Source organism: Notothenia rossii, assembly GCF_949606895.1.
Source record: "Notothenia rossii genome assembly, chromosome: 2".
NCBI classification, from domain to species: domain Eukaryota; kingdom Metazoa; phylum Chordata; class Actinopteri; order Perciformes; family Nototheniidae; genus Notothenia; species Notothenia rossii.
Genome location: NC_136904.1, coordinates 9,815,275 through 9,842,255, shown reverse-complemented (window position 1 = coordinate 9,842,255; position 26,981 = coordinate 9,815,275). Strand labels below are relative to the sequence as shown.

The 26,981-nt window shown below is 39.8% G+C and overlaps 2 protein-coding genes across 4 annotated transcripts in view; one reads left to right on the top strand and one right to left on the bottom strand.

The window, feature by feature from the left end:
- The first annotated feature begins 568 nt into the window (after window positions 1-568).
- nptnb (neuroplastin b) lies at window positions 569-26,486 on the top strand. 2 transcript variants are annotated; one of them, XM_079663352.1, is made up of 9 exons: window positions 571-1,089; window positions 12,582-12,929; window positions 15,928-16,102; window positions 17,013-17,107; window positions 20,066-20,199; window positions 20,805-21,078; window positions 25,083-25,104; window positions 25,223-25,296; window positions 25,389-26,486. In XM_079663352.1, the coding sequence occupies exons 1-8, from the start codon at window positions 1,014-1,016 to the stop codon at window positions 25,281-25,283; spliced, it is 1,185 nt and encodes a 394-aa protein (XP_079519478.1). In that variant the 5' UTR covers window positions 571-1,013; the 3' UTR covers window positions 25,284-25,296; window positions 25,389-26,486. The 2 variants fall into 2 exon arrangements, with proteins under 2 accessions (XP_079519479.1, XP_079519478.1); XM_079663353.1 differs by lacking the exon at window positions 25,223-25,296 and having other exon boundaries at window positions 569-1,089.
- The window catches only part of rec114 (REC114 meiotic recombination protein), a 16,595-nt gene continuing 15,393 nt past the window's right edge, over window positions 25,780-26,981 (bottom strand). The window contains exon 6 of one of the 2 annotated variants that reach the window (XM_079663354.1): window positions 25,780-26,859. In XM_079663354.1, coding sequence (XP_079519480.1) covers window positions 26,695-26,859 — 165 coding nt within the window. In that variant the 3' untranslated portion in view covers window positions 25,780-26,694. The remainder of the gene's footprint in view (window positions 26,860-26,981) is intronic. The other variant, XM_079663355.1, reaches the window with a different exon arrangement.

The window sequence follows — 26,981 nt, the reverse complement described above, 5'->3', positions numbered from 1 at the left end:
TCAAGAGCATCACCATAATCTCCTCACATTAAAACCTGACAAGAGAAAGTATTTAGGCTTGGAATGATGGGACTGCTGAAAACTGTGGCTGGATTGCCTTCAATTTGTTTGCATAACCAGGGCCAGTTTTTGATAAAACTACTCCAATATTGACTAAAGACATGTAACCTGCAGGCATTTGTGCTGCATGGTTTGTGACAAATCCGACTTGACTGGTAGTAAACGAGCTGACAGTTTATGGGTACATTAATATTGCAAGAGATGTTGGAAATAGTAAGGGAATCATAGGCTATTACTGTCGACCAGTTCAGTAGCCTAAATACTGTATGAGCAGAAACAACCAGCTGTAAACGGGACATTTTTAAAACCATCTCGTTAAATAACAATTAAAGTTGACCAGGAAATGAAGGCAGATAATATGAGTTCACAAACAACATCAATTGAATGCGTGCTGTGTGTGTGCATGTGTGTATTTATCCACGGTCATGCGCGCATAGGGTACGCGCAGCTCGTCGTTGCTGAGTCCTGCCAGCATATGTTCCTCTTTTTTTTGTATTGGAACACACACTTATGTTTCGGCTACATCACTTCTCGTTGGGAATAATTTGTGCGCTATACTTTTATTTTTAACCACCGAACCGTTACCGCGAGTGCGCAAATGCGCATCGGTCTGCGCATCTTTGAATCTACAGAACTACACTGTGGACAATCTCCCTGACATCCGGAGACCTCTCTCCGCAATCCGACGAGGCTTCTTCACCGCCTATGGCCGCACATCGGCATCCCTGAGCCGCTGGCCTCGTCCCGGACCTTTCACCCATCGCTGTCCTCAGAAAGTCTTTGAAGCAGGGAGGCGTCTTACATATTTTGTAGAATTATCCACCGCTGACAAAAAAAAATTAAAGAACCCGGTGCTATGCAGGGCCCATCTCTCTAGATCTTGTGATTAATACACGATCTCTCCTCCCACATTCGTCCGACCGAGACCCTGGTCCTCTCTTCGAACCCCAGCAATGCATCCTAACGCAGTGATACTGGCGCTGGTCCTTTTGGGGAACTTGATGCTGCCTCTCATCTCGGCTCAAAACGGTAAGAAAAGCAGATGTGACCCTGGTGTTATTGTAAACATCGCGTTGAGGGAAAGTGACTTGACTTGTGCGAGGACGCCCGAGTGAAATGTAAAGACTGCGTTAAAGCTACAACTGTAATTTCACGCATCTCGACAAAACAAGGCCAGAGTAAGACGCCAGCAAATATGATAGAATATGAACACACAACGGAACTCTTAACGAATACACCAGGAGGAAACTAACGTTTGTGTGATTTGTGTGCAAGGTTATTGCCTGTCAACTGTTTCTGTGGGAGGAATATGCGGTCAAATGTGATTTAAAATTGACTATAGCTGGGGGAAAAGTGATGTTTGCACCTGCATAGAATTATTCCTGAATATTTACAATTAGTAGTGGCCTCTGGGAAGCCTTAGGCTGCATGCCAGTGTGCGGTGTGTTTAGTTAAAGGGGGTTGGGTAGAGTGTGTCAAGCAAGACTAACCTACGGATGCTGATCCAGTCATATATTATCTACACCCAACACAGGATTAAGACTCGCCCAGTGTGTGGAAATAGGTCTACTGTAAATACCAGGCCCATTATGATCACAGTTTTTGGGACTATAGGCATGTTTTTTGACACTTGACTGACAAAACTAGTCCACTATAATCTTACGTGTTCTGTCACACAACCTCACATGGATGTTTCTCCCTTGCCTTACTGGTTCAGTGTGTGCTTATTGCACAACTATGCATGCACAGATAAATCCCCTATTTACCTTTAGTGATTATAATGCAGCACTAGTTGTTTTCTCTATTGTCAATATTCAAAGACAGGGAATATGGGATTTGTTAACATAGGATTTTCAGTTGTGACTTTGATTTCTAAAGTTCACTGTGCATTATTCATACTAAACCTGACATGATTTGGTTTAAGTAAATGTCAGTAGCATGCTGTTGGGTGTTTCAGGCTGCCCTCCTCTGACACAGCATGTCCTTACTTCAAATTCTGTTGAATCACATCACCCAGAGGGCCACACAAATCAGCAGATAAAATGCATGAGATAAAAGTGTTATCTTTTCAATCTTTCTGGGGTTCGGTTTTTCGATCTCTGAGCAACTCTCATGTGATTGTGAAGATGTTGATGCTTTAATATACAAATTGAAGAATCGCTGCCTGTATTCATATCATTTGTAGGAAGCTACCCACGTGTCAGGCCATCTGCGTTCATAAATCAATATCACTGACATGATCTAATCGTCTTTCGGAGAAAAACAAGGCAGGGATTTATCCGCATACTTCAAATGTTAGAGCTTAATCTCAACCTCGACTTTTCTGTCGGATAATCGGAAACCCACTATGCAAGACTTAATAAGAAAGTCATCCTTAGGAGAAGGTGGTGTAAAACCTCACAACGCTGAAGTAGTTTTTGGATCTATTTAGCAAAAATGTGAATTATTTCTGTCGATACAAACGAAACTTAGCATTATACATTTTAAGAGTTTGCTCTTTTTGTTGTACTATGTATTTCTGTGCAATACTAGACAAACAATATGCAAATCTAGCTACCTCTGGGAACCCACTAATACACCACAGCAGTTATAAAACTAAATATTATCCCCTGAATTCCTTTCTTTTCTTTTTAATTTCTCTCAGGTGCTTGAAGTGTGTGCATGCACAGCGAGATGTTTTCTGGTCTTGCAATCTGGAAAATGAAATATCAAATAAGCCCTCCATTGTTTGATAAAGCTCAAGAACTTCAAACTCCAAACACTTCCTGTGGTCTCTGCCCACTCACTGAGGCCCAGTTAACGACAAAGGAACACACACATACACACATCTGGAGTTCAGTTGGAGACAGACTGATGCCACATTGTCACCAAACATGTGGGCGCTTTATCTGTTTGATATATAATTCCTAAAGTCTTAGCTTATCTGCAGATTTCCTTTTCAGTAAATAGGTCTCTCAGGTTTGATCACATTTGTAATAAGCGACATGTCGGATTAAACAGCGTTGGTCATATTCTGATATTTGCTCACATCCCATGCATCGCAAAGCCATTTCATTTCTTTCCCATATTTCAGTATGAGGTTAATAGGTGCATGGCTTCTTATGCGATCCTAGATTTTCCTGTGGTAATACAGAGTTCAGGCAGTAGCATGTGGGTGTATAATAATTATAAGTGCATAATCACTGTATCTGAGAAGCAGAGGGGATTCATGTCATTATTTCCTCATGTGAGAAGCAGGCCTACTATGGGTGGCCAGTCTCTGCGACAGATATTTGGAGGACTGTAAATAGCATCCGTCCATTCTGCCTCGTTTCTATTTTTACCACCGAGACACAGCACTGAGAACTGTGGCTGTAAGGTCCTTTTGTGAAAGTGAATTCATTAACTCTTAATGGAAGGCCTCCTTGTGCACAGCTGCACAGCCTTCTAAAGACTCGCTAGGTGGCTGTGAACCGTCTAATCTGAGGGATGATGGGATCTTTATGCAAAGACAATAAAAGCATCTGAGAAGGTGGCTGGGTCTGACCTAAGGAAGTGCTTTTTCTGTCTTATGTAAGTTCCCCACACGATGTAGCCTGCCCCTGCTGCCACTTTGTTGATGTGTTATCGCTGCCTGTGTGAATCAGAACATCAAGACAAGCTTTAGAATAATGAGCTGATACTGTAACCTCTATGTTAAAAATGAAATATGTATTCTAGTTTTCTCTCATTTGATTGATTGATTGATTGATACATTTGATTTCGAACAAGTAAAATGACAAAAACAAAACAAATGTTGCAGTGCATAGTCATGTAAAACAAATCAAAACCAAATACATGACAAAAAATGACATTTACAGCATTAGCAACATAAACAGTGCCACATCTAATGTTCGAAAAGGAGTGAGAAGAAGTATAACTTATTTAATCTCACCCCCTTGTCCCTAAATGATTTATTTATAATTTGTAATCTGCAATAATTATCATTTTTATGCATTATTATTGATATTATTAGAAGTATTAATCGGCTTTATCTGTTGATTGACATATATACATATACACACATACATACACTGATATACATATATGCACACAGACATATACACACCTACATACTCACACATATACACATAGTCAAACACCTTCCCCATCCCTGTATCTCGAATGAATAATAAATGTAAGGCTAGCAGCAGCTTGATTAAAAGATTGGTTCTTGTTGGATTTTTGATAAAAATGTCTTCTTAATATTTTGTAAAATACAAGACATGATGCAAAGAAAGCTATGAATTGCAATATGTACTGCAAGTATAATGTTTTGTTTTTTGTGAATAGTGCCCCCTAATTCCTTCTCTATGTCCCATTTGCATTATGATCAACATTGCAGATAAACTACATACAATGAAATCAATAGTCCTACAGTATATGATGCAGCAGCTTGCCCATTATAATGTATCATACCAGCTCCGGACCGAGGCACATTTGTGAGTCTGGAAAATATGCTGTAGGAATCAAGCCAGCTCTAACACTGAGTCACGCTTTCCCACTGTGAAATCTGATATGGACTGCACTGATTAGGAGGAGCATCCCACAGTATAAAACACACTGCAGGTACATTTGTCCAGGGAAGGTTTTTGCTGAGCATGCATGCTGCTTCTTTCAGCACCACCCTGCTTCACATTCATACAGTTACACACATTCACAGCTGGAAGTTTCCCAATTTGAACACAGCCCTGCACTACTGGCTGGTCTGCCGGGACAGCTCAGGTTAAGTGTGCTGCACAAGAGCAGTTCAGAGACAGAATACTCAAAGGAGGTCTCTTTCATTTAAACCTGGCCCCATTTCCCCCGTCTGCCTGACTATTTTAACTACTAACCTCGCAGACACGGGGTTAGCTCATGCCAGCTGACACTCAGCAAACCAGGGTCATTGAAGTTGAGGAATAATATTACTTGGCAGTATGCAGGAGATTGAGGGATAGCATTTGTCACTTCTGCATAGAGCACTTCTGAGGGTGTGGTTCTTGTCATTTTAGAATGATAGTGTTATTTCGATGACACATCTGTCTCCTTGCTTCTTAGGTTTTACATCAAATCATTTGAATTCCCATGTTTTGACCTCGGAAAGAGGAATAGGAAGTGCTCGGTGGTTGTGATTAGAAAATGGGATTAGAGCATTTCTACTCAGCACAGGGGTTATTGGGATTTAAATCTCATTAAACTGTTGCCTCTCTCCTGTGATCTGAATGACAGACTCACGTATTACCAGCAAAATGGAAATGGTCGCCTGCTATGTCGGAAAATTCAGCTTTGCAAAGACTTTTTGTCACGTCGCTCCATTGCAGTTACATCAAAAGGGGATAAATTCAGTGAGGAAAAGTATAACCGCTCTGTCATGAGTGTATTCAGAGCTACACCTCACCGCAGCCTCTCTGACAAATCTAACTGCACACCACATATCACACCTACAAAGTGTATTCGAAGTTATTATAGTTGTTAAAGTTATATTACATAACTTCTACACATTGAATACAATTTGCCCTGAATTATATGCCACTATTGATTTCACTACATTTGCTTGTAGGTACATAAAATGGCCTTCAAGCGTTATCAAATGAATTTAACTGCACAACAGCTGCTAGCAAAGGCAACAAGGTCAGCAATGCCTGTAATTCATCATCATGTTGAATTAACAACTGGTAGTCACATGGTAATCTAAGGATGAGGGTGTTTGTGTTCTTCCTGAAAAGTGTCATGTAATACAGGCGTGATGAATCAGAGAGGGACACGTGGTGAGGTGATCAAATCGTATCGGGAGCAATTTGGGTGTCATCGTCTTCAAAAGTCTCCATACAAGCTAAAATGGAGTCAGAAGCGTTACATTGTTAGGGGTAGTGAAACGCCGGAGAAGTGTGGATGGCTGAAAAAAGCAAAAACATTTAAAGAAACGTTACTGCTGATGTTCAACTGACAATTCAAGTAATGAGCTATGGCAATTCATTTTCAGAGGTATAGAAATATGTCAATTTAAATTCCAAACGTTTACATTTCTTACACACCAAGGAGAACATCAAGGTGACCCTTTCATTCATGGCTGTAGAAAACGACACCCTCAGCTAGATACAATGTGAAGATGCAAATAAAAAACACTACACTACACAACAACAACAAATATTGTGGCTGATCTAGACTCCCGTAGTAAACTAAGACTAGTGTTCTCATATACCTCAATTCAAAATGTCCTCAGAACTGTGAGGGTGCACACCGTCCTTGACTGAAAACTCCCTGACTCGCCTTATTCATTTTGGGGACTTTCTAACGGCGGGACAAGTCACACCTTTCTGAATATTTTAGGTAATAAAATACTTGTGACGATGACACATTCTGCCCGGCTACGACCCAACAATCTGTGAAACACCAGTGTTGCAATGGACAGGCTTTGAATGTCATCATCACTATAGGGCTGCTCGATTACGGCAAAAATCATAATCTCGATTATTTGGGTCAATAATTGATATCACGATTATTAAAAACGATTATCCATTGACTTTGAAAACATCAATTTATTGGAGAAAAAATGTGGACAGTATGTTTTTAACAGTTGATTACCCTGAACTTTAAGTATAACTCAACTGAAAAACCAATAAAAAAAAAAAATAATAATAATAATAATAATCGTTATATTTCGATTACGTTCTTTTTGTAACCGTTGCAAGCCATAATCGTAATTGCGATTAAAATACGATTAATTGAGCAGCCCTACATCACTATGTCAAATCCTAATTTGTTTGAGTCGAACAAACTAAAAACATAACTAAGAAGGACAAACACAAGTTTCATTTTTACTGTGACTTCAAGTACTGTATATTGTTAACTATACCACTACGATGTACTCAACCTTCACCAGTGTGTTAGGGATATTTAAATATAAACAAAGGTCAGAACTATTAGATATTTTTTTATACAAATGACTTGGAAAGGCGCACCTCTTTGTCACAGTGCCTTGCAGGTACAACAAATATGCACCTGCACCCACGACTCAAACACACACACAACCAGCTCAGCAGCCTAAGGGGTTTCCTACCTTCTCTGGTTGTAGGATGGGAGATGACTCACTCACAGGCTGCATGGTGGTGTGTGTGGCTGGCTGTCAATCCTCAGGGGAGTACCCATCGCCACCTACATGAGTGGAGTATGTAGGCCGTAATGACTGTGACTTAGACGAAGAAAGAGCTTGTCACAGGAAAAGCGGTTATTTTCTGATGCTCTTGTTCACTTGTCATCAGGGAGTAAAGTGAGCTAAATCGTGCAATTCAGGCTGTGATGATGGACTGTATTTCTCATATTGGGTATCTACTCATACTAAACCACCTACTCAAGTTAATCTTTGCCCCCTTTGCATACAAGACACCATAGCAATTACACATCTACACGCATTGAAATGTAGATGTGAGCTCTATTTTGAATTCACAAAGAGAGTAATACAATGTTTGTTCCTGCCGAAGAGCTTGCCTTTGTTTTACCAACATTATAAAACAACGACTAATGTGCATTACTAATATATTCTTTTAACTTCACTAGATGCATTATCTTGGTCTTGCAAGTGTGCAAACTACATTACATTTCAAATTCAAACAGCTACTGGGGAGGATTAGTTCAAACAGAGCCTCCTCATGTTAGCTCCGCAAGCATTAGTAATTGTTAGCAAACCAAACAAATGGCAATACACTGATGGCCATGTAAGGGCTGCAATTAGTACCATGAAGGGCCAAGCAACTCAGATTTCAGAGTAACACTTAAACCCTACAGACAGCAAGTATTTTGCACTCAACAGATAGACTTCAGGTGGAGAGGCGAGTGGACATAGGCAAGATCTACGGTATATTTCTGCAGGCTCTAAAGGGCTTTTAGGTTATAGATCCACTTAGGCCTACTAACACTTAAGTGATGCTTTTAGTCTACATGTCTCTTGTTCATGAGTACTGTCCGTTTCAGCATGCAGGACACTCTACTCTTATATGTACTGTATACAAACAGACCTTTTGTTGTTTCATGTTGAAACCAGAAGTCGTTGCCCTGTATTTAGTCAAATCATTTATTGGTGATCGGCGATTAGATCAGAAAATTAATTAGCAAATATTTTTGATTATAGTTTAGTTTTTAAAGTCATTACCAAAGAAAAGTGTGAAGAATTGCAACATATCTCAGTTTTATATATCTAAAGTTGATCAATTTAGGTTCATGGTAGGACAGAAAATTCAATTTGAGGACATGTTCAGTGCTATAGGAAACAGCAGAGTAACAGAATCGCTTGTTGACCAGCGCAAAGAAAGGCGCTTGTAGTGTGAACAGCCAGGCTAGTGCTAACAATCTGTTAGATTACAATTCAATGCAATAAATGAGGATCTGCTGTTTGTTGCAACATTTGACTGATGTCTATACAGTACATACTTTACATAAATAAACCACGCCGATGTTCATCACCATTATAACATAAGAAGAAATGGTGCATAAGATGAACTCTGCTCATATTTTTTCTGTCACCAAGTTTCTGAGATCCGACCACCTTCCATTGTGTCTGTCTTTGTCACTTCTTGTCTCCCAACAGGCCTTTGAAATGAATGAGTACCGGCTGCTTTGTGTTTTGTTTTCACTGCCAGTATAAACCCACTGTTTAAACAGCACGAACATTGGTGTGCTCATTGGCCAAGTGTTGCCTGTAGTTTGTTCTGCGAGTATTTCTCAAGCATCTCTGAGCTTGAATTCAAATGAAGTCATCTGTTCCTTTTTCTGATTTAGTTTCCCATCACCTTGGATGACATTCATTCTTCTTCTTTTTTTTTGAAGATGATGCAATACTGTGATTATGAGTATTTATGCGGGGCTGAAGAAAATGAACTGTGCCATGTGCCGGTGCTAATTTACTGCCATACCCATAATAACGGTAAAAAATGCCATAGTAATGTTCTGTCAGATTGAAATATTGCTTTAACAGTGTAGGCGGAGAGGCTTGGATTCACCCTCTGGGATTATGTGGTGAGCTCGATGGGCCCAGATGTTTCAACAGAAAAGGAACAAATGCTAATTACTCTGCATATCTCTAGGCATTGCACATAGAAATGCACGTTGTAAGCACCAAATATCCTCAGACACATCTCCTAGCAGGAATACTGCAATTATTATAATATTGAATCGCTTAATTCTGCTCAAAAAAATTCTGTTACAGAACATTTAATTTTCAAATGTCTCTAAGTCACAATCTGGTGGTAAGCAACAGTGAAACAAATGATACAATTCATGTATCTTGAAATATAATCGGATGTACTTTGATAGCCTTTGTGCAACCAGGGCGCGCAGAATAATGTAATGCCATTATAGTGAATGGTCTTTATCTACAGCTGGCAGTTCAACTTTTAATAAAAGTGCATACATGACATGTAACTGGCTTCATTATGAGGGTGAGCTGATGCAGTTGTTTACACTCGGGCTTCCAAAGGCTTATCTCTGCTTACGATAAATTACTTTGAGCAGGGCAGACAGATCTGTAAGCTGTTGTATTTGGACACAACACAGCCGAACACTCAAGAGACCACATACTCTTTGTTTTACAATATTCAGGGCAGAGTTAAGGCAATGTTATTTTTTCCAGATCCATTTAGACCAGGGGTGTCAAACTCAATTTAATCGCGGGCCACATCGGCATTATTGCTGCACTCAAAGGGCCGGTTGTAACTTATATATAAATATATATATAAAATAATGTATTATGTAACATTATTGCCTCTGCATTGGATTATTAATGGATAGGGTTATAACTTCATAATTAACTACGTCTGAAAGCAGAAGTCTGGGGCAAATAATGACAAAATGATTTCAAAAGAAAAGCTGGAAAAAAAGTCCAAATCAAAAAACAGAAGTGACATTTAAAAAAAAAAAAGGAAGTGAAATTTAAAGAGTCAAATTCTGAGAAAAGGGGATATTCTAAGAAAAAGGCATATTTATAAGAAAAAAAGTCTAATTTGAGATGCATTGTGAGACATGTAGTTTATGGGCAACGTGCTTCATTAAATCATCATGTAACCGTATAATAAACATATTATATTCTTTGCAAGCTCTTGTGGGGCCACATGAAATGAAGTCACGGGCCGGATTTGGCCCCCGGGCCTTGAGTTTGACGCCCCTGATTTAGACACATGTGGCTTTCAGCTGACAGGCTGCATGGGGGGGGGGGGGGGGGGGGCAGAGAACAGCGTCTGTGGTCTTGGTGATTTGTCACCAAATGAGGTTTACTAAAGCTGGCAGTTTATTGTTGGGCTAACTACTGATGTGAAACCAGGTCATGAGTCAGGCACGGCACGGTATACTCACAGTCGTGGTAATAATGCTTAAGAGATCCGATTTATTTTTATAATTTCGACTGCATTTCACAATTGATGTGCTTCATATTCCACATGCAGGTAAGGTGGATAGGAAAAATGGGGGTTCTCTTTGAAACCAACCCTAAACGATTAAATGCCAGTGGTGTGCTTCACAGGGGACTTGAGAGCATCTTTAGTTTCCATGCGTTACTTAAAGGGGAAATATGATTCTAGTTTTCAGGTTCATATTAGTTTGTTGTGCCTCTACTGGCACATGTTTTAATTTTCAAAAAGGGCTTCCATGTTCTCATACTGCCTGTGCTGTAGCAGCTCTTTTCACCCTGTGTCTGAAACCAGAGCCCAGTCTGCTCTGATTGGTTAGTTGGTCATTGTAGTAGTAGTAGGTAGGCTGGCTAATAGAAGCGCAAGTGTTACATAGTGATGACATTATGTTAAGGAAGTAAACAAAGGAGTCCAATGGAGGCGTGTCAGGCAGGGTCAGGGTTGTGTGGGAGAGAAACTCCCTCTGGAAGGAACTTTAGGATTTTAGCCGTAGCAGAGCATTTACATTGACAGAAACCTTTATAACAAGCAGGAAAGTGAAACCCTAAAAAGCCGAGTAGGGCCTCTTTAAATGAAGTGAACACTTAAACTCAATGAGGTTTGACTTTTAAAGCACAAGGCAATCGGGTGATTCTATCCAGTTCATTTCTGGCAATATATGAATGTTATCAAACTGTTCCTAAAGTCCAGCTTATCTAAAATGAGAGCCGGGTGACCTAATTGTTGGCGTTACCAGCAAGAGCTGATATGGATGAAGAGATGAAGTTAATGCTTACATACATACAGCTACATCTATTCCTCATGATTTCTGTGAATCCCTTTAAGAAAGCATTTCAAGCTCTGAGAGGAAAGGATGATGAATGAGAATTGGCATCAGTATTTAATGTAATAGGAAAGTAAAGTCAATTTTAATCTGGTATTTTATGTTTCTAAAAAGAAAAACAGGGTCATTTTCACGTGTCCGAGAATAGCATGGGTTTCCTTCAGGATCTCCCCTTACCTCTAACAGTGGCATGCATGCTGTGTGAAAAGGTGACTGGAAATTGCCTGAAGGTGTGAATATGAGAGTGTGAACAGTTTGTCCATATTAATGTGTTAGCCCTGTGACAGACTGGCGACATGTCCAGGGTGTACCTTATACCTACAAATGTGCTGGGATAGACGCAAACACCATGTGACCATCCACAGGACAAGCAGGTCTATAAAATAGATTGATGCATCGAAGGAAACTGGTGAAGCGTATACAAATGAATGATAAACAAATCAAACTCTGAAAAACTGTTTGGTGAAGAAGACTGACGTTTTTAGTACATGCTAAAATATAATGTGTGCTAAAAAATAAATAAAAATGGCTTCTTGGTTTGTAAATGGCAGCAATTTAAGTTTTCCCAAAAATCTATGGCGATATTTTCAAGAATTAATGAGATATTTTCCTAACTTGTGTAACATAACATACGGTTTTTGAGGAAACACCATCTGTACAAATGACTCCACGTTATTATTATTATACCCTTTAATTATAATAATAATGACTCTTAAGTCAAATGTATTCCTGTGACAGTGGTGGTAATGACAATTCAGCTCAAGGGAAAGATTTTCAAGCTAATCATTTTTGATGAATCATGTGATTTTCTTTGCAGTGTTCTTTTTCACCACTGACAATTGCGTGAGGTTTTACACAAGCAAGTACGAATGGTGCCACTTATAAGTGAGGGTGATTATGAGCATACCTAACAAGGCAAGGTTATATGAGTGAGAATGCACAAATAGTAACATTTGAGAGAGAAGACAGAAGAAGAAAAAATCACAAGAAACGGGCACTACTTGCTGGCACAGACTTGGAACTGGTTGACTATGACTTCGTCGGACAGTTGTATGACCTTAGCGGGCCGAGGAACCCTGACGTTAAACGGACTGGATTAAGGTCGTCATAACCTTTTCTATCGGTGATTCGAGGCTTGCTTCTTTTTCATTTGCCTTTAACCATCTGCTCTTATGCTTGTATGTACTCTTAACCTATTTCATTTCCTTCTCCATCCCTTGGCCTTTCCACACTTTCTTACTGCTTTAACCCTCTTCTACTCTTTCCTTCCCTGCCATCCCTATACGCTTTCCCTTCTCCAGCTGGGTTTGTGAAGTCGCCAATGTCTGAGACTAAGCTTACGGGGGACACCTTTGAGCTGTACTGCGACGTGGTCGGTAACCCCACTCCGGAGATCCAGTGGTGGTACGCGGAGATCAACCGAGCTGACTCCTTCAAGCAGCTGTGGGACGGAGCCCGCAAGCGTCGGGTAACCATCAACACGGCCTACGGCGCCAATGGGGTAGGTGTGCTCGGCATCACGCGTCTCACACTGGAGGACTCTGGGACCTATGAGTGCCGGGCCAGCAACGACCCCAAGCGAAATGACCTCCGACAAAACCCTGCCACCACCTGGATCCGAGCCCAGGCCACCATTTCGGTGCTACAGAGTGAGTGGTCTCTGGACTTGCCTGTGCAATGTGTAACCTTGTGCCTTCTCAGCCATTAAGCATGTGACTGTGAATCAGTAATGACATGATATCCTTTAACTCTCTGCACTATGCACACACAACATTCAAACAAAGTGAATTTCAACTGGACCTTCCTAATCTGTACATGCTTCAGTGCCCTGCCCACTGGAGCACAGGGATATGTGGAATGTTGTTAGTCATAGTGAAGCTCTCTGAGAAGCTTAGAGGAGTTTGATCCATTCTGGCTTTTCTGATTGGACTGACACATTTTGATTTCTGTGTGAGCACTATTTGATTAGGTGTGGGGCAATTCAATATCATAAGAAGTGCTAAGGACTTTTCACGTACTTGTTTTCTGCTATCCAGTCCTCACTAAATATATTCTGTCATTACTGACTGGGGAGTACGTTTTGTTCACATATATGTAACATCCATTTTAATACATGTATGTAACAGGATATATATACACTATAGCCCATTGAGCTAGCTTGTTGCTGGGGAAACGAGCCAAAGTCTGATTGCTTTGGTGTTTGATTTAATTTTGTGAATCACTCCTAAATTCATGTCCCTAGAATCCGTTTATATGTATAGTAATTCCATCTCTTTACAACACTTTTTAATGACTACTCTTTTTAGCATTTGGATGAATTTAATTAACCAAAAAACTTAAAGGAGCAAAAACATATGCATGCCTGGATAATACTGTATGTGGGATACATGGTTTTTCTCATTTAACTCAAAGCAGGAAAGACAATTAGCATGTGTGCCATAATGTCACACTTCGTCTAATTTAAGTGATTCCAATGACGGCCAAATGACTGTTGAAACAACTTGAAGCAAGCTTTCATCATTGCTGGCTGTTACACCAACATGTGGCTTAATACAGTGTTGCTGTGTCGGACTTCTTATTCATCATCACCCTTTGAAAAAGTCCTTTTTAAAATGTTCTGGTGAAATTGTTGTCGTGAATTTAAGGCAAGGCAAGTTTATTTCTAAAGCACCTTTCAACACGAGGCCATTCAAAGTGCTTTACACAAAATGAAAGACATTAGGAGCGTTTAGATACAGTGCAACGGAATCACATTATAAAATGACATTTAAAAACATTTATGGTAATTATGGTGCATGAGTGGTTTGCGGTGTTGCTGTGGATTTTACTTTTTTTTCACAGTAACAAATATTTTTTATCCTGGGAATTCAATGTTCCAGTCAATAAGGGGCGATTTATTCATGCTTGAATACATAAGCAATCATGTTGTATCTCGTATAGCTTTACCTTATGACATGAGTCTCAGTGGATTCTGGGAACGGACATACTGTGCAATAAAAGCAGTAAGCATGTCTGTGATACTTTGCTTTTCAAAACCGCCAATGCAAATGTCCACTGTTCGTATACTATAAATAATCAAACAAATATGTGTTAATTAGACACAAGAATGTATTAATAATGGCATGTCCTTATTAAGAATGAGGGGTTTAAACCACGTGCTAAGACGGCCCACTATTCTGGTCTGATTACTGGGACATCTCTCTGTTGGTGCACCTTCTGCATCATAATATGATTTGGGGACTTTTACAATGATATAATCCTCCCCCTTAATATAAAAACATTGGTTGCATGTCTTTGCTGATATGCAATCATTCTAAAAAAGCAATACCCCTGATTTAATATCTGTCAGTTAATTGGATACTATCTAAATGCAGAGGGGGATCGGGCTTCACCACGTCTTGAGCAACCGTTTATTTTTAGAAACAATGTGATCGAGGAATACAATATCCAGCAGTTACCACATTTTAAGTTGCGACAAGGTGTCCTACAAACAACCTTCTGGTTAAATTGCCTGTGGACCACGGTGCCGTGTTTGCTAAATGCTAATTTATGTACCTCATGTTGTGTGTGTATGCATGTCTCAAAGATACTATAAATAGAACATGCGGCTCTGCTTGGGAGGGGGGCGAGAGATGTATGGGGGAGGGAAGAGAGATCCCCTCAGCTAGGTGCCATCAATGCTAATAGATGACACTTGCAGATCTCAGCCGCCCCTCTTACCCCCTCTGCTTCCCCTATGCCTTGCTTGTGGCTTTGCAGCAGCCAGTAGTAGGATTATGATGCTGCTCCTCTCTGCTCCTCCCCTCTGGGGCTCCTCCGTTGCCATGGTTGGCCCGCCCTGGAGGAGGAGGAGGAGGAGGAGGAGGAGGAGGAGGAGGAGGGGCAGGGAGGAGGAGGAGGCTTCCTGCTCACTACTCAGAGCAAAGGGCGCCTCACTCTCAGATGACACCTCCTGCTTCCCCCCCAATGTCCTTGAGAAATGGACCCTGGTATTCTTTAGCAATTCAGAGGGTGAAGCGATGTGTGCAGTCATTCAGCAGTAATGTAAAATGTCAAAGGACTGCTCAGTGTATTAATCTTCAGCCCAGATATCCAAGTAGAACAAGGATTTTTTGTCTTTTTTTTTTTAAACATCCTTGTTCTGATGACATTCAAATGCAATCTTAGGGTGCGCCATCTTTGAGAGCCCATCCAGTCTCCTTTTTGAAATTGAAACGTTAAGATACTGCAGTTATCAGCTACAGTATATCTGCTAATATCCTCCTGTACAATGACCATGTAAATGATTCAGAAAACCTTCAAGAAATGCAGAGATATTCGAGTTATAGTCCTAATAAATCAAATGTATACTTAGATTTAATCTCAATATCCCAGAGGACATTTTTGTTAGTGTTTACTTATATGTTTAATGTTTATCCGTCACCTGAAGATCAATGTTAAACACATTTTTTACAGCTGTTTCATGTACTATTATGTCTTTTGTTTATTTGTTGTGTTCACTTTTGTCTTCACTTCATAGACCCCCTCCTACACAGATCATATAAAAAAAGAATTCAGCCCAAAGCTACAACTACAGCATGGGAAGAAGCAATGAAACAGCTTTGAGCCCCACTTCTGTGAAAAGGTTTGACTCTCTCTTTCTTGCAGAACCAAAGATCAATGCCACCGATGAGATCGTCCTGACGGGGGAGTCTCCTGTCAAACCCGTGACCCTGCAGTGTAACCTCACCACCGCCCATACTCCACACAGAGAGAGCTTCTGGGTGAAGAACGGCGCGGAAATCAAAAACACACGGACAGAACTGAAGCACACATCGTACAGGTGACAAACAGCGTGGCCCCTACAGTATGTAGAAAGTAGTGAATATTGCATTGTAGAGTGAATTATTAAAAGGGAAGGCAAGCAAAAAAAAAAATACAATCCTGTCACATCTCAAACAGTAGAGGAGGGAATGTTCCACGCTGAGAAAAAGGCAGAATACTGATCGAGTGTTGCTCACATTTTCAGAAACAGGAACCCAGGTTTGTTGTTCTGCTTGGATAACTAACTTCCTGTATTAGCGTGTATATGGGTCAGACCACATTGCTGCAGATATTTTTTTTCTTCTACAGGAAATAGTCTACGTGCACGTTTTGCACGATTACCATATACACGGGAGAGACAGCTTCACATCGAATGTAGATTGTCAGCATGTCAAATTCAAACTCAATGCGTTGCCAGGTGCATAATGTGTTCAAGTTTGAAACATCCTCACACCCCTGTTGATTGTTTCTCACTGTTTTCTGAAAAAACTGCCAAATATTGAGCTATGGCTACGCATGCAGATAAACTACCATACCTTAAAGTACCAACTAGCTGTTACTTCCTGCTGTCACACGGTATAATCGGTGGAGCACAGAGCTACTGTCGCCCCCGTAGACATAGCACAGACTCTCCACAGCCACAAGATAAGACCAATTGGTCACTTCCTTGTCACATTACATCAGTGATACTCTGAACATTACAGCTAAAATGCCTGTGATGCCCTGCAGACTCCTGAGCTGTTGTTCCGTAATATAACAGCGTAATGTCAACATTTCGTCTAGCGTGGCCTTGCAGACGCCTCAAGCTTTCACGGCACAACTAATTACTCGAGTTAAACTGAAATGAGTTGTCTTCATTTACTTGACTACCTTCAGTGTAAGCGACTGGTAAATGAAAGTTATTCAATTCGATGGCTTTTTTGTTGCAGAATCGTTAAACCACGGGCAGATGATTCTGGGGAATACATGTGTGTTTACACATTTGACATGGCGCCGAATGCAAATGCTACAATTGAAGTAAAAGGTAAGGTTTATTTTTGACATATCAACACAAACAGTTGTTAATCCAAATGGCATTATCTGCTTTTGAATTCCTCCATGATGTATTCAAATTCTGAAAAAGCCCCGGTTAGAGCTTTTAGCTTTTCTTCTGGGTTTTCGGAGGGAGGGAATGATGTCCTCTATGAGTAAACGACCTAATGCTGAGTGAAGTGGGTCCTTGTTGAAAAAGATGTTTGAATTCATGTTGTGCAATTGGTGATGACGGGGAAATCCTGAGGCCGTTGTCACTCTTGGCTTCCACTGAGAGAACCATAGCAAAATGGACAGGCACTGCACATGCTCACTAAAACCTGTAAACACACAAACCACTGGGAGGCAATCCTACGAGTGGTTATACACAACTCATGGTTCACGATTTGTAAATGTATTTTATGTTTTATAGAAATAATAACAGTAGAGAAACCTAACTAAGACTGTCAATGTAATGTCAAAAAACAATAACCAAACAACTGTATTGGTTTCATTCAAGCTGATCCCAAAGCCTTCAACTTGAATAAGGGACCTTCTCTGACAAAGGGCAAGTGAAACCCTGTTCACGAGAAGCTTGCCTGTGTGTAGAGCTTAAGCCAATATGCTGTGGCATGGCTATGGTACATACTGAGCATGCCCTGACTCATATTCCACGGTGGTCTTAAAGCGCTGCCTGATTGCATAACATGGGTGATGGCCGTGTGTGTTCTGCTTTCACTCGATTGTGAGATGATGGGACTCACCGCCATTCAAACCGAAGTTTCCTAGCCGTCACCGGACTGCAGGACTGTGACTGTTGAGGCTTGCTATCTGTCCCCTGCAGCAAAACGTCATTCTTTGAACTAAACTGATGATGCATGCCCTTTAAATAGGCCTACATCCTCTGTCTAAAAAAACCACAGCATGTTTTGACGCTTAGAGCCGCTGGATCCAAACAAAGCATTTCCTTTAAGTTAAATACCGTTGTGATTTTCTAGGGGTGTTTGAGATCTTTTGTGACCCAGGTAGCAAGCCCGCTGTCCTCCCAGCCAGCTTTGCACTGCGCTTCTGGCAGCAGTTCACTGAGATCCCTCGCCTACAGTGTCCTTGGCACGCTCATCCTTATAGGACTCAGCTCAGAGGCAACAGATGGAGGCTTCTGTGATGTTGTAGGATTAAGGCTCTGAATCCCGTCCCAGCCATCTCTGTGGCAGCAGTGGAGTTTATTGTCTGTGATACTAAGCTTACCATAGATACATATTTCGTTCATCATATTCCCCAAATGTCAGCATGACATATTTTAACATGCATGCAATAATTATTAACCATTCCAAGTGTATGCAATTCATGTCAATCATAACATGTCACCACTTAAAAGGAAAAGGATTTGATTAAAATTGCAATCACCTCGATCAGTTCTTTTAAATTCCTTCTGACAGCTTTGACCTTGCACAACCTTCTCACATGAATATGTCACTTTACCTCCGTCTAGCACTCGGATTCATAATCCCAGTAATCGTAGTCAGGAGTGTGAAATGGAGGTTTCTGCCTGTTTTAGCCCCACACTGAGGGCCGTCTCTGTGCTGTCTGTCACCGACATAATACAGTCAGGATAAGGCACCAACGAGCTTGGCCACTCCCCTTTTCAGGGAGCACGTGCGCTCCATAATTACAGAGCAGTGATGTCAGCAAAGAGCTCAGACCCCTCCTTCTCCATTATCCATGCGCAGCTGAAAAATGCCGACTCCAGGCGTCTCTCTTATCCTGCTTAATTGCATGGAAGGAATTATTGTCCTTTTGAGGATTAGCGGGAACGCAGGAACAGTTATCTTCTTGCCGCTGTGCAGAGTTACACGGAGAGTCTGTGTCACACCTTTGGGAAAGACTTCTATGGATGGATCGGTCGGACTTGGCATCTGTTGCAGTGCCTTATGACATATGCCGACAATTTATTAAATTCAAAACCTTTTGTCTTGAATTTTTATCAGCAGTTTATTCATTAATCGGGGACGATTTACACCGTTTTCCTTTGGCACACTATCTCCTTTGTGGAATTGACTATAGAATAATTTTGAATGGGAACATCTGGTAACGCATATTATACTGATTCCCCGCCTCCCTGAACTCGTTATGAATTGTATTGAAATGCTTTTATCACTTCCATAGTGATATTCCCCCTTGCTGGGGTTATGGGTATACAGGCTCACGAAATATCTGCAAACCATAGTTTTATTAAGGGTTGAAGTCCAGCCCAACCATCTGTTCTACTTAATGCAGCTTTACAAATATCCTTTCTTTAATCTATCTTTCTTGTAATCTACTAAATCATACTGGGTTATTGTGTCTGTGTTTAATCTTTCTATACGGCTTAAACACGACGTATTTCATAAAAATATACCCTTCTTAATATTAATAAAGGGAAAGCCGTTTGTAAGCATTTATCAACTACAGCCCCCCTGAGGTTTTGCTTGCATGTCTATGTTAAAGACTCAGGGGAGCTGTACTCTAATAATTAGAATATAATTAGTGCCACAGCATGTGCTAAAAATGATTTACTTTGGAATCGGCGTTTAGCATAGTTTTTTATAAAGAATAATAAAGATTGTCGAGCCAAGTGGAAAAAAGGATAGCCTTGAAATGAAGGAAACATTTCTTTCTCCGTTTGAGATACCGGGAAGTAATTACATGACTTCAATTAAATAATGCAATGTGATTTGATCTGGACTGCTAAAGTTTAAAGTGGTGAAATAAGAAAGGGAGAATGATCAGTGGTGCTATAGAGACTCTTAATTACACTCCTCTCTCTTACGCCGACAGCTGAATAACACACATTATTACCACAGCCAGAACAGCCAATCACGCTTTCCTTATTCATGCCATCTGGTAGCTGCTAAAAACGTGCCTTTGAACCTCTTACTTCTGCCAACTCAGCTAATGATCCGTTTTTTATTTGTTTGTTTTACCTTTCCAGCAAAACCTGCAATCCATGGTCACAAGCGAAGTGAGAATAAAAACGAGGGGGAAAATGCAATGCTTTACTGCAAGTCTGTCGGCTACCCACATCCCACCTGGACATGGCGTAAAATGGACGGAGCATCTTACGAGGTATGCCAATATACTGTATATACAGATTATATACAACACGAGGAGGCGTGTGGTGCAGTGGGTTGTGCGTTGGGATCAGGTTCAAACCCCGCTGCAGTCAGCATGTCGTTGTGTCCCTGAGACACTTCACCCCAAATTGCTCCTGTGGGGATTTCCCACAGTATTGAGTATGTAAGTTGCTTTGGATAAAAGAGTCTAACAAGTTAAATGTAATGTAATATCTGAATACTGTACTATGTATACATAAATATGAACAACTTCAATACTCTCCAACTGTCTTCTTTGTACCTTTCTTATTGTGTCATTACTTGATGCATTGTCAATATTGCCAATAAAGCATATTGAATTGAGATAAACAGACAGACAGGGTATAGTATAAAAATGAGTAATGTATATTATTTGTATTCATGTGTTATTAATGTTTCATTATCTTTGCTTTTAATGTTACTAATGTGTTGTATGCTCTTAATGTTTTTCATTTTGCGTAAAGCACTTTGAATTGCCTTGTGTTGAGAAGTGCGCTATAAATAAACTTGCCTTACCTTAAACTCCAAGTTAAGTCTTTCGAATGTAATCAACTTTAAGGAATGGTTGTTGTGTTGCAGGACATCAACAACTCCACTGGTCGCTTCTTCATCACCATCAGAGACAACTACACAGAGCTCAACATACTGAAGCTGGATATACTCTCCGATCCTGGCGTTTACCAATGCAATGCCACTAGTGTGATTGGAAACACTGCAGAGACCACTATTCTACGGGTGCGGAGCAACCTTGCACCGCTTTGGCCTTTCCTGGGTGTGCTTGCAGAAATTATTATCCTAGTAGTCATCATCGTTGTGTACGAGAGGCGCAAGAATCCAGACGACATTATTGAAGGTGAGAAAGCTTTGTCCGTGTTGTGAGCAGTAGGCACTAACACATCATATGAATGAAGAGTTTGAATGAATTTAAAGAACAATGTTGTCATTTCAAACCTTTTAGAGGGTTTTTGTGTCTGATCGTTGCCATAGAAAGTGTTGTCAAAAGTCATCAAAAGCAAAGTGCATCACATCTTAAAGAACCAGTGTTTAGGGGAATTAAGTGCCAGATGTGTAATATCATTTCATAAACATGTTTTAATAAGAATACTATTTTAATGTTTGCCGTGTTGCACCAGTTTGAAAAACACTGGGTTTAGAGAAGGGCTTGTTTTAATATTACCTGAAGCCACCATAGCTTCCAACCGATACATTCTACACACTGGTTATTTAATCAATAAGATGTTTACAGAGAAGTACCACAAGGTTGCATCTTCTCTCAATGGATATATGTATCAAAAGAAATGTCTCGGATTGCCTTGGATGCATGTACATATGACCTTTATACATTTGTAAACTACTCAACAGAGGCTAACCTTTCAAAGAGTTGGCTTTCTGTAATGGTTTGTTTTCATGTTGATAGCAAAAAAACATTAACGTGGGTTTTGTCAGCCTGTCGCTAGATATACTTATTATATATACTTAATTGGTTACTATTCTTTTCCCTTCCCCAATCTTTCCAAATGGAAACATAATCTAACCGGGTGGTAAGTGAGAGATTCTGCATGGTTTCGGAGATGTCATTTCTTTCTGTCAATATGTGTTTACAAACCAGAAGCTGAGATATGAATGCAGTAACGTTTATTTCTTATATATGTTATTGTGAAATGAACATGTGTCTTCATTCATTTCCCCTTTCATAAGGTTGAACCCATACTGTTTTTTTATGTTTGAACTTGGATTCAAATCCATTTTGTTTCCTTAACTGTTCTTAATTAAAATGAATGCCTGTACAAGTATGTAAGCAGTCCTAATGTCACAACTTAATCATGTCAATGAACTGTTAGGCTTGGGAGCAGAAGATTAAGTTAATCACTTTGACTGTTAATGACAAAACTTTCCCCATTTTTAAATTGCTTTTTTTTTAGATATTTAAATCCCCAAAACCTGCATGCCTTGATTCAGTTATTGGGTAACTGTGCCTCTGCTTGGTGAATGCATAAAGATGTATACTTCTTATATCAAGTGAATGTTTATTTTAAACAAATATTATCTCACCAATTTGGAGTAAGTCACTCAAGCACTGTAAATGGACAGATAGAACTATTAAGACACAACACATTGCTGTTTTTATAACTCAATAAGAACATTAAATTAAATGAATACTAACATGTCAATCCTCTAATACAGGAGGACCCTTGTTTTTCAATATAATGTATATTATAAATAAGACAAAACTTGAGTCGTTAAGGCAGATACAGTCGAAGCATTACAGAGCCAAAGAAACATCTCTTGTTACCCTAGTGGCTAATTGAGGTTACACCAGTAGGTCTAAGCATTAAGCCAACATATGAAAAACACAGCTGTATGAACAAATAAAAACACAGGAATACAACATTTAGTTTTGTTAACATACATAACCAATTTATGCAATTATTTAAACGTACTTATTATCCTTAGCTTACAATCAGCTTTTCCAAAAGAAATGTCCCGTGTTTTTGGAGGCTAAATCCTACAATGAGAATGTGGACAGATACAAATGTCTGGAAAGCCCGAGGGCGTTTGCAGTCACCACAGGTTCTGTCTGACCTCTACTCCCGTGGCTTTGCTTTCTTTTCATTTCCAAATAAAGCATGAACACACGATAAAAAACAAAATCCCAACCACTAATATATGAATCACTCCAACTGGACCACAGTACACTCTTAGTACAGACTGCACACATTGAGCTTCAGGGCACATCCTGCTTTTCATGGGAGAGATCCAGAAATGGAAATTGCAGTTGAATGAGTTGAATGTGTGACGGATATGAAATAGAAACATCTGTTCGTGGCTTCAGTATTTGAACGTGATCTTCATCTGGGATGCCGTTTCTCTTTTTCCCACACGTAGACTAAACATGTATTAACTGGTTAAAAATAGTGCTCATTGATGCTTAACAACCCACTGATTAACCATTCATTAGCATCAACACCAGTTGCTATTGCATCATACTGTATGAACATCATATACAATACATTCAGTTTTACTCAGTAATATATATCAGTGTTTAGGTACCTACATGTCCTTAGTTGAACCTAATAATGTATACTGAACCATTAATGATAGCTAACTGCATGTATAATCATCTGTTTTCTTTATTCAAATAGCATTAGGTAATTTCAGAACACTGTTTGCTAATGATCCATAACAATTGTAAACCATTAGGGGGAAAACTGCACTTCACTTGCTCAAAATGCATGCACATACAAACCCTCCCAGCTCAAGTGGGCTCTCTGCATGGCCTCTAGTTGGAATTCATCTACTGGAAAAATGAAGCGATTAAGGTGGATTATATTCGCCATGTCTATGCCATTCAAATCAGGAGTCCCTGCTCACGATGCACAGCCTCTCTAAAATCTCCCTTTAGCATCCCTGATTCCCGGAGGTTTTGGCCCCTGTCTGCATGCATTATGAATTCTGCTCTCTTGATGGCTTTGCTGTGTTTGAACACTTTTATACTCCAGAGCCAAGATGGCTTTTAGGCAGAGCCTGTCAGCCTGACACTCTTATACAGCGTTTCAAAACCAGTTGCGAAAATTACAGATGCTGCTGTGCTTAATAACAGCTCACTTAATGTAATAATAAGGCAAACTTAAAGCTAAAAAACATGCACCCAGATAGATAAACAACTGCAATCAGCTACAAATATGTTAAGGTAAAATGTGTGCTTGCTAAACAATTATCGTAAGTATAGTTTTTGTGGTGTATAGATATTAGGTGTTAAAACTGTGGGCCATGCCAACAGATGCTCCTCCCCCAAGTAATCACACAACCATGTTTTTGTCTGACATTATAACTGCCATAATCTGCTCCATGTTACTGCCATGCTGTTTATCTCTGACTTATAACTGCATGGAAAATATATCACTGTGACTGACTGGTTACTTACCTGTTGACACATTTTCATCTGTATGCCAAACACCCACCACCCTGTCAACCCCGAGGCCGTGGGTCTTTCTTTGACCAACTTCTCACACAATATTCACCACTTCCTCTTCCTGCAGTGTTTTATGACTGTTACATTGTAATGTATGTTACAAACGTGCAATGTTTCTATGTTGTTATAATGAATAGAAATAGTACACTGCACGTAGATATTAACCACTGTGAGCTGCAGGGAATTGATGCTGAGAGCAAGCTTTGAAGGGATTCTTGTTGTTATGCCAAGTCAGTCACAATGTGACACCAATGTACACTCTTTCAAAATCACTGACATTGCTAAGTGTAATTAAAAGAAGGCTTTAAGTGAGCCATCTGTAACCCTCCTACACATATGCTCAGTCTGAAATGAACAGGAACCCCCTGAGATTTAGATAGTATGTGGAGTTATGTTTCGAAGGCTTGGCATTAGATATGCGCTTATTGAATAGACCATGCCACATTCTCAGCCCCTTTACTACACATTGTGTTCCTCTTTAATGCAAGAAGCTACTCAAATCTAAAATCTGTGAATTCTTGTGGTTTCCTTCTGAGTCTGTAAATCAGACAAAAGGCTGGTGCATGCAAAGCTGTTCAGCAACTCTCTCCCATGTCGTGATGTCAGAGCTTCCCACCGTCACGACTCTGCCACACCAGCATTCAAATATTCACAGCAATCTGTGCTGTCAGCTGCATCTTCCCACCATATTTATGTTCACTGAAGGATTTTGGAAGTCTATAACAAGCTAAATTCAGGTTGATTTTCACACCAACTGAAAGTACAATTGGGAAATCTGTCAGTAAAGTCAATATTTTTGCAGTAAAATGTGTTGAAACATGCAGCAGATATTCTTTATCTAATATCTGTGTTCTCGTCCCTTTTCTTCTTTTCTCTTGTCCAAGATGATGAACCAGCGGTACCAATGTGAGTAAATAAATCACTCCCACACAATTACTTATCATTCATGCAGAATTACTGGGTGCTGTGATTTTATTTAGCTATTTCCTGAATGTCACTAAATCTTAACCCCTTTTTAACCCAGGAAAACTAATTCAACTAACAACCACAAGGATAAAAACATTCGCCAGAGGAATGCAAAATAAGCAATTTACTCAAGTAAGACACTGTTGTAGGGGATTCGGGCTAAATATAGAACTCACTGTGAGGATTATCCCTAGTCACGCCTTCTCTTGATTTTCTCTTCACAGATGAGATGGCTAAACTGCAGTTTCTGGAGGTATCAGAGGTGGAGAGAGCTCCGGGCAGTGTCGAAAAAAAGCACATCTCGTCTCATTTTATGAGAAACAATATCAGCATAACACTGGCAACAAAAAGAACATAATGGCTGTCTTAAGCATGCCTTATTCAGTCTATCGTGGAGGTTTCAGGATGACGAATAATGACTAAACCACCACAAAGGTGTACACATTTTAATGTGCTGTTGATGTCTCCTTTATTGATTTAATCATATCCTCAAATGAGGTGATCCCTTTTGTATTACATATCATGTACAATGCATGCAAGGTAATTACGCAATAGGATACTCAGAATAGAGATTTTCTGTTGTTATCCCCCGTGTGGCTTTTTTTGCATCTAAAATGAACTATGTTTTTTATGGAGTCATCCCTATAATATATATATATACACATGTATATGTATATATATAGTTTGTTTTATTCTTGACAATTTGTACAGCATATCATGGTCATTTAACTGTTTGATTTTGTGACGATGAGTCCACTTTTAACAGAACTTTTATTGTGAAGCGACGGCTTCAATGACTGGCAGTATTTACATTTAATTGAGTGCTTACAGAAAATGACTCCTGTGTGTTTATCTATATAAACGAAAATGATAAGTGTATTATTCTTTTTTTCTTTCCAGAGTAACTTAGGTGTCTTGTATATGTTGAAGTATGAGTGTTCAAATGATAGGAAATCTGTAAAAGATTTTTTTTTTTTATATTTCCCAATTTCATTGATTGATTTTTACTTTCTATGTGTTCTCTCTTTAACTGTATAGCATGGCTATAATCCTATGCAATATGTATTCTTAAATAGATATATGGAGGGCAGTTTGTTTAACTCAGTGAAGCTTTAATATTGTGGGATCACTTGGAAGCTGGCATAGCAAAATTCACGGCTGTAGCTGCATGACTCCTCTTTCAATACGATGTATAAATGTGTGTTGCGGTGGGAATGGGCCGGCGTTAAGGTGGGATCAGAGGGACCAGAGTATATAGCCACGATCAAACATATGAGTGAGACCAATATTTTTTTTCTGAATAAAAATGTAAAAAAAGGAAACCAGCTTTTTTTGTTGTATTCTTCCTTTAACCACTTAAATGCAATACAATGAGAAGCATCCTCTTCAGGGTGAATAAAATAACTACCGCAGTGTAACATTTACAACAACGTCCGCAGTACAGTAACAGCCCGTAACCACTGCCTACACAAACTCTACACCAATAAAAACGTTGCACTGACTTCTGCCGTCAGCGGTTGTTGGGACTCTTCACTCTTGGAGGAGTTTCTTCAGCTCTCCCTCCACTTTCTCCACACATGCGTGAAAGCTGGGATCCAGCAGTAACATACGCAGGATGGGCTCCAAGTCACCTTGAATCGTAGAATTATTGCGATAAATTTGAGGCAGAATCAAAGCATCCTCTCCCAAGATGTGCTGAGGAAAGGCAAACAACAGAAACACCTATGTTCATGCTCAATGTAAGAAAGTATAGACAGCCTTTAGTTATGTATAAACCAAAATTACAATGAATATGTTTCACAGCAGTTTGGGGAGAA